We start from the raw sequence: 8,897 nt of genomic DNA on the forward strand, positions 1-8,897 counted from the left end.
GGAGAAGTGTTTATCAAGTATCTGCAGTCCAGGAAAGTTTCTCTTTCTGCTTTTGTAGGCTCAGAAAGAACCTTGTGAAGAAATCTCATAAGTAATTAGAAATAAAGAATACAGTTACAAATGCAACTAGCAGGCAGATGTTTTGGGAGGAGGACTTCACATTCATTCAGCAGGTTTGCCTTGTGACAGCACCATCACCGTGCAGTAAGTTTCACACTGGCACTGGATACCAACAATCTGGCTCTGGCACTGCAGTGACAGTTTCACTATGTACTTCAGCACAGTTAATTCATCCACATATCTGGTTCTTGTTCATAACTGCATCCACTAACCCTAGCCATGGTTTTGCAATTCAGCAGGGAAATGAGCAGACTGAATCACATGTGCCCTCAAGTAGTTTTTATCTGGAGAATCTCTGTGCTCTGCTCTGCTCTGGGCTAGATTCTGTCGCCAACAAGAGATGGTAAAACACTTCAAGGAGTTTTCAGCAAACTCCTGCCACAAGAGAGCAAGGAGCCAGGGGTTAAGCTGCAGACCCCATGGACACAGGGGAAGCTGCAATAGGTCATGTCTTCTTAGCATTGTTCCTTTTACTACAACTCTGAAAAGATTTCTGAGGGTGACTTGAAAGCACACATGGGCCTTGCAATAGCACCTGTTTGTCCCAAATTACATTTTTAGCCTTCTGAATTTCTTTTTTCCCTCATTTCTTGACCAGCTGCAGAAGCTGCAGTGAAGCGGGTGGTCTTGCCTCCCAGCCCCCATCCCACAACAAGGGATGAAGGAGCTCAGAAACAGTGTTGCAGAAGTGGGTGACCAGGGGATCTCCAAGGGATAAGGCTGCCTGTGAAAATGTAACCACTGCAACAACAAAGATGTATGGCTATCGCTGCCTGCTGCACCACGGCTGGGGGCTGTGAGCCCTCCTGAGCACGGCCAGTCGCAGCAGGGCTGAAGAACACCCACCACTGAACAAGCAACCATAAATAACTCGTGAGCAGCGGGCAGTGCAACGCACACAGCCCAGTGCACAGGAGTCAGCTTGATGGGCTTTTTTTCATTCCTGATGTAGCTGCAATGACATGAGATGTGAATGCACAGAATGAGGTAGGAGATGCTCTGTGGAAAATACAATGAAGGATGAATGATCCTTGGCAGAAAAGGGTGCATGGAGTGAAAAACCCAAGACTGGGGCGTGACCAGGATGCCCTCATTTGCTCCCCCAGACACGTCTTTCCCAAAACATAGATGGGAAGCACACTCCAGGATCCATTTTTAAGGGATCACCTTCTGAGGAACAGGAAGCGCTGCACAGGCCCATAGGGCTGATGGAGCACGTGCTGACACTCAGAGCCTGGCCCAGCTCTGCAGCTCCCCTGAACTCCATGTGCCTTTGGGTCTGTCTGCCAGGAACACTCTGTGAATCACGCACACAGCACCACAACAAGAGCAATGGCACGTGGGATGAGAAGTTAGCGAAACGATGCCCAGACTTACGCAGTTGGTCCCCGCGTAGAAGTGTGTGATGTACACACAGGTTGGATCCTGCAGCTCTTCCATCCTGAAGATGCAGACGGCAGTGGAGTCCCAGGCCCTGTCACCGTGGTTGTGGTGGAAGACACCCACCCACCAGCCCCGTCCTTCCTGGCGGATGAGGCTGGAGGAGATGAGGAGGCTCCGGCAACCACAGTCCAGATACACTTGGCCTTGCAGGTCAAAGCTGTGCTCAGAGCGATGCGGCTGATGCATGACCACCATGCTTGGCAGCTCTGGGTCCTTGTCCAGTTCGGCCTTCAGCCGGTAGTAGGGAAAGAAGAGGCGACCGCCCCACCACAGCGCGTCCACGAAATGCAAAGGCTCCTTGTTGTACTTGATGATGTCCCACTCTCCGCGAGGCTGCAGGGTCTTTATGGGGCGCACGGTAATCGCCGCTGTCTCGCTCGACTTCGACGGCTCGCAGCCCGCGGGGGGCACTCGCCTGCCATTGTAGTAGGTGGCCGCCACCGCCAGGTACCAGTCGTCCGCCTGCTGGAAGACCACGCCGGCCGTGGAGCCGCGGGGCAGGCAGCTGACCACCTCGGTGCGGTTCAGGACCAGGCGGTAGTCCGGCAGCCGCCACACCTCGCAGCTGCCCTGCCCCTGCGTCCAGCCGGCCAACAGCTCGCCGTCGTCTCCGGCCTCGGTGTAGGTCAGCAGCAGCAGCTTGCTCCGCACGCCCGAGGGCTCCGCGCAGCCCGGCCCGCCCGGCGGCACCACGCGGCGAGACCGCGAAAGGTCGGACCGCACCTCGTACAGGCATCCGCCGCCCGCCACCAGCACGAAGCGACCGCTCACCTCGACGTTGTCGATAGGGGCCCCGGGCAGCTCGAAGGAGCGGTGGCCGCCGGCGCCCGCCAGCGCCGCCAGGAGGGGCAGCGCCCAGCTGAGCGCGGGCGGCGCCGCCATGGGCACGGGCTCCGCTCGGCGCCGCGGGGCGCCTTAGGTGGCGGCGGGCGGCGGGCGCCGCTGCGCCATGCTGCGCCCAGGGGCCGGGCGCCGCCGCCTCTGCCGCCGCCTCTGCCGCCGCCGCCGCTCCCCCCCTCCGCCGCGGCCGGGCTGCGCGCGGGCGGGCAGTTCCTCGTTCGGGGCGGGGAGGAGGGGGTGCCTGTGCGGGAGGAGAGGTGGGCCGGGCTCCTCCGGGAGGGCTGCTCAAGCACCTCGCCGCCGCGCGCCGCCGCTCCCCCGCCCGGCCCGCTTCGCCTCGCCTCGCCGCGGACGAGGGGAGGGAGGCGGCCCCGCCGCCGGGCTGCGGGGGGCCGGGACGGGGCCGCGGAGGGGGCGAGGCGTGGCGCCGGGCCTCGCCGCCGCTGCCTCGCCTCGAGCGGGCGCCGGCCGCGGGTGCGGCCCCTGCGGAGGTGTCCGGCCGCGGGTGCCGAGCGGCCGCAGCCGGGGCGCCCCGCGGGCGCGGCGAGCCCCGGCAGCGCGCGGGGTGGAGGGCGTGCCGCGCCGTGCCGTGCCGTGCCGCCGCCTCGGCTGCTGGCGCTCACACCGGGGAACAGCGCGGGATGGGCGTGAGGTGCGGCCGCTGGGCTGTCAGCTTCCGTGAGGAGAGGGGAACCGGCGGAGGGGCGCCTCTCACAGCGCCCTCCCTGCGGGCTGCCCCGCGGGACCCCGCCGCCCGTTACGACGCTCTGCGTTAGAGCAACACCAGTAAGCCAGCCGGCCGCTGCCGCTGGGAGCAAGATGTCAAAGCTCTGTTTACAACCTCTCGGTCCCGACTGAGGTGGAACAAAGAGCTTGCCTCCTGTGCCTTGCTTTGCTCAGTCCTGCTGCCTCGAGGCGGGTGGCTTTCAGCCTGCGGGGCGAGGACCGGGCGCAGAGGGAGTGGCCTATCGGAAAGTGGCACCTTAGAACGGCACTGGTTGGAAGGGACCTGAAAGATCTATCCAGTTCCAACCCAGTGTCCTTCTGCCTCTGCTCTCTCATTTCTCAGATGGACTGAGAGACCTGTGGGCTGTGTGCTCAGCTAATGTGATCCTTCTGCTGACTTTTAAATGAAAAGTGGGATTGTGAAAGGCAGCAAAGATGCATTTTAGTGTTCTCTATCAGGTGTCTCTGGTAAGTCTGAGTGAGGATGGCGCAGGGCCCGTGGCCACTCTTGCTAGGAAGTGAGCGTAATGTTCAAAACTGACACCAGTTTCTCAAACATCGACCCTGCATTTGCACTGCTTTTACTGTAAAGTGGCTTTTCGGCCAGACTAAGTGGAATGGTAAAAGCTAGAACGAAAGTGGTCTCTGTGTATGGGTTGAGCAGAGTATTTCCAAGAAGTAAGTACAATTTGTCAGCGAATTTGTATTATCCTTCTCCATTGCTTCACTCAGCAGCAGTTATTGTGCAAGAAGTGCTGTTGTTCTGGTCAGCAAAAATATTGTACTATCTTGCCTAGACCCATGAGGGTCTAGGACACATAGTACCATAATATTCAAAACCCTGCACAACTCGTCTGCTTATCTCTGACTACAAAATCTGCCCAGTGTAGCAGGAAATGTGAAAGAGAATCCTTGCACAGGTCTTTATTCTCACCAGATGCAAAGATGCACTACCAACAAACACTGCCTGCAGCTCCTTGACTTCCACCTTGACTTCTAGTTGCTCTTTAAGTGCAAATGCAAAGCTCCCAGTGATCTAGATCTTGCTCAGGCTATGGGGAAAGCCAGCCAGCTTCCTTCCTGCAAGACATCCCTGCTACTGGCCACAGAGCACATCCTGCTGTGACTTCTGTGGACAGCCCTCCCATCATAAAAACATAGATTTCTGTATTTGCTGAGCTTGGTTCAGTACTGATCAGTTGACCTATTTCTTTGGGTTTTTGTTTAGGGTATGTCATGTGTACATCAATGAGTGATTGATTTGCTGAAGTGGGTGATGCCAGACTTCCCTCGTCTTATACAACAGTGATAGCTCCTAAGTCTGCAAGCTCCTCCAACTGCTCTCACAGCAACATTCTGCTTCCAAATGTGCTTATTCTAGGACCCAGGAAAGATAGATTGCATCCGGGTACACGCATAAGGAAGCAGCCCAGCTGTGTGGGGTACAGGAGCTCCCAAGGCAGGGCAGGGGGCACCACCCATCCCCAGATAAATCAGACTCATCCCTGCCTGCAGCACATTTCTATTTCTGTCCCTTCTCTCTTCCCAAGGAAGCAGCATCTAGGACCAGGTCCTTATCTTACATCACTGAATATTGTCTGCACTTGAGAGAGCCACTGAAACAGCTGTGCACTGGGAATCAGTTCATGGGAATATTACCCATAAGTAGCCCAGTTCTTGAAGCAGCAAAGTCTGCTAGATTTTCTTCCAAGCCCCCTAAGTAAACAGGAGCTTTTATCTTCTATCCATTCTTCCAGAGGCAGCCGGCAGGATACCAGCAGAGCTGAGTTTCTACTGATGTCATGGAAATAGAAAGCAAGGCTGCGGGTATATTTTGTAATGCTGCTAACATTCACTATTAATACAGAAGTCCGGAAAATGGTGCAATCATTGTGAGATGCTCTTATAAAAACTAAGCAGAAGGAAAGACATTGCATTGTGCTGTCTTGGTCACCAGTCCCATATTTGGTAATTCTATACTCCTGTTGTCTCTGTTTTATTTTTCAGGCACAACAGACATGGCAAACTGTGGTGTCTGCCCACTGCATCACACTGCACCCCAACCAAAATTCCTAAAAAAGCTGGGGGAGCACAAAATTCCTAAAACAGCTTGGCTTTCTGAAGTGAGCTTTATTGATTTCAGTGGGGCATGTGAGATCTGAAGTTAGAACGTGAATCACACCAGGGCTTGGATCTACGTTTAATGAGCTCTCTTCTAAATCTTCATCAATATTAGCAGAACACATCCTGAATTAACTTCTGATTGCCTCTCCCACTGTGGCTCAGCTGCCTACCTCCCCCCTCCTTCTCATCCGCATGCTAAGCTTCTCAGAAAGGATGACTGTGCAGAGGACCTGACAAAATATTAGTCAATAAATGAAGTGTGGTTTTTAATGTTTAATTTATTTCACTTAACTTTGATATTTTTTCCTATTTTGGGACTCAGAGCCCAATTAAGATTTATTTGATCTGTTTATTTAACACATGGAGTCACCTTAGCTTGGTTCTGAAATGATTTTTCTCTAAGGGCAAATATATAACCTTCTGCTTATGAAACAGCAGCAGGTAGTATTACTGTTAACAAGCATTTCATCCTTGGTGTAATATTTGAAATAGCTGCATTTCTCTTTACACAGCTAAGTCAGTTTTCAATGTAACTAAATGTTGACTAAATAAAAAGGAAATGCTGAGCAGTTTTGCAAAAAAGTTCTTCTGAGAGTTTCTTTTCCTTGCAAAGTAACTGCATTTGAATACTGAAACTGAGTTTGCAATTTTGGATTTCAGTTCTGTTTTTTTTTGTTTTGTTTTTATGCATCGTTTAATCTGAAAAATTACTGATTCTTCTGCATTTTCTGATGGTCTTCATGGTGGTGAAATGCTTTTTTCATGAACAGCTCCTTTGTGACCCTTAAGAGGAAATTCCAATCGCCTTGCGAAAAATGAGACTCTGACAGGTCTGCAAATGAAACAGATGAGGGTAGAGGAGATTGCCCTGAATTCATGACTTATATTTGCCTATGTTGAAATATTCCCAGGTGCTAATGCTTTCTGTACTGTGAAAGGGGGAGGTAAAGGAGGAATGAGGGAAGAAGAGAGGGATAGAGGGAAGGAAGAAGGAAGCAAGCAAGGAAGGAGGTTCTCATCCTATCTCCATTACAAATAGTATAAAATTTTGGATAAGAGATCAAGAAACAATTATAATATAAATAAAATGCTTTTTTTTTTTTTTAATATGTCACATTATTTCCTTTCTTCTCAAATGTACTTTGAGATAGAGTAGCAATGATACAGAAAAAAAAACAAAACAGGAAATACACACAGGAAAAATACGTTTTGCTCTTCTCTGCATTGAAAATTACTCATAATATAAATTAAAGTTTAGTATAGATTTTGTGCCAGAAACACAAACAGGAAATCCAGGTTCTGGGTGATCTGTGCCATAACCTTCGTACGGAACATCGGACAACAAAAACATCTCCAAACCCCATGTATGTCTCCTGTGCTTATGAGATAAATAAAATCAGATAGCTCTCAAGGAAGCTCTGTGGGTCAACACCAATAAAGGCACTATATACACAGGAAATAAAATTACGGGATTACAGGAAGGCAGACATGCAATACAGATAGCAATCACAAGTGAAAATAACTTAATAGGTTTTCTTGCTTAACTTATCTTCCACAGCTGATATATATCAACAGCTGTGTTTTATCTAGAATGTGCTTTCTTTTAATTTTATTTATTATAACATTTGTACCTTTACATCCAGCAAAATAATGTCTCCATGAAGTAATTGCAAAGAAGCAGAGCTGAAAAATATCATATTTTTTTTTCTTTACAGCTGTAGGGTTGATCAGTGGTACTATCCAGTGGTACTGGCCAGTGGTACTGGTACAGCCAGTGGTACTGGCTTGCACTGTGCTGAAGCAGAATAAAGTCGTTTGTTGGCACAGGACAAACTGTGGCATTGCCCTTAAAACTTGTATTTGCCGGTGTATTTAGATGGGTTTTGTTTTGATGCACAGAAGGACTTCTGGCTTTGCCCATAGTTCATTGGGGATGGATCTAGTGTGTCAGTGTATCTTGCTACATCCAAGGCAGTGATGAATAAGGCAGGCACAAAGGCATTCCAAGACCATGGTATTGGTACAGGGACCTTCCAGTGCTTCATTCTTAAGCCAGACTTGCCAGGATGGTGATATCAGGTTGAGTTACAACCTCTGGTAGCACAAGTGTTTGGAAAAGTGACCCAAGCTCTTGCCCTGGCTGTGTCCTCAGACAGTGATAGCGTTCACGCAGTGGAAGCGCCTGAGATCTAGCACAAGGTGTGGTCACTACTGATTTGGATGAAATGAGGAAAGAGCAAATGTATTATGACGCAGCCCTTCCCATGTGGGCCAAAATGCAAAGCCTTCTTTTTAGGTCTGTTCCTCAGCGTTAGACAAATATGTTCTCAGTATTATGAGGGCAGATTTCATCTGCCATATTTAGCTGCATCAGTAGAGAGGAAAAATTACCAAGAATCTGTTGTAAATTCCTTTGGTTTTTCTCCCAGGAGAGCTTACTGCTGCTTGGCACCTGCAGAGGAGATACCCATCTGAGGGCCTAACAAAGAGTTGCTGTCTATGGGGTCAGAATGTTTGCTATTTAAGCTGTCTAAACCAGCCAATTAAGGTGTCTAAACCAGCCAGTCACCAAGGAGAATCTCCATTCTTTACTGGATGAAGCTGGGAATGTGACCACTGAGGATAAGGAAAAGGCAGAGGTTCTGAATGCCTTCTTTACATCCGTCTTTAAAAGTCAGACCAGTTATCCTCAGGGTACTCCACTCTCTGACCTGGTAGTCTCAGCTGGGGAGCAGACAAAACCCCCCACGATTCAGGAGGACACAGTCAGAGACCTACTGCTCCAAGTGGACTGCCACAAGTCCATGTGGCTGGATGAGATTCACCCGAGAGTGCTGAGGGAACCAGCAGAGGTGATAGCTGAGCCGCTTTCCATCATCTATCAGCACTCCTTGTTGATTGGTGAGGTCCCAGAAGACTGGAAGCTTGCCAATGTGACTCCCGTCTACAAGAAGGGTTCTAAGGAGGATCTGGGGAACTATAGGCCTGTTAGCCTGACCTCGGTGCCAAGGAAGGTTATGGAGCAGATTGTCTTGAGGGAGATCACATGGCATGTGTGGGACATCTAGGAGATCAGGCCTAGCCAGCATGGGTTCATGAAGGGCAGGTTCTGCTTGACCAACCTGATCTCCTTCTATGATCTAGTGACCTGTCTGGTGGATGAGGGAAAGGCTGTTGATGTGGTCTACATAGACTTCAGCAAGGCCTTTGACACTGTCTCCTACAGTGTTCTCCTGGAGAAGCTGGCAGCCGCTGGCTTGGACGGGTACACTTGTGGCTGGGTAAGGAACTAGCTGGAGGGCCAGGCCCAGAGAGTGGTGGTGAATGGAGCTAAATCCTGGCGACTGGTCACTAGTTGTGTTCCCCAGGGATTGGCACTGAGGCCTGTCATCTTCAATATCTTTATTGTCTACCTGGATGAGGGCATTGAGTGCACCCTCAGTAAGTTTGCGGATGACACCAAGTTGGCTGGAAGTGTGGATCTGTGTGGGGGTAGCAAGGCCCTACAGAGGGACCTGGACAGGCTGGATTGCTGGGCTGAAGCCAATGGGATGAGGTTCAACAGGGCCAAATGCTGGGTCCTGCACTTTGGCCAGAACAACCCCAGGCAATGCTACAGGCTTGGGGCAGAGCGGCTGGAAGAC

At 50.9% G+C, this 8,897-nt stretch overlaps 1 protein-coding gene across 1 annotated transcript in view; it reads right to left on the reverse strand.

The window, feature by feature from the left end:
- The window catches only part of PLXNC1 (plexin C1), a 68,252-nt gene extending 65,807 nt beyond the window's left edge, over window positions 1–2,445 (reverse strand). Inside the window, exon 1 of the mRNA XM_052667362.1 lies at window positions 1,498–2,445. Coding sequence (XP_052523322.1) covers window positions 1,498–2,445 — 948 coding nt within the window. The remainder of the gene's footprint in view (window positions 1–1,497) is intronic.
- Between the last annotated feature and the right edge of the window lie 6,452 nt (window positions 2,446–8,897).

This window comes from Tympanuchus pallidicinctus, unplaced genomic scaffold, assembly GCF_026119805.1.
Source record: "Tympanuchus pallidicinctus isolate F22 unplaced genomic scaffold, pur_lepc_1.0 scaffold8, whole genome shotgun sequence".
NCBI lineage: Eukaryota > Metazoa > Chordata > Aves > Galliformes > Phasianidae > Tympanuchus > Tympanuchus pallidicinctus.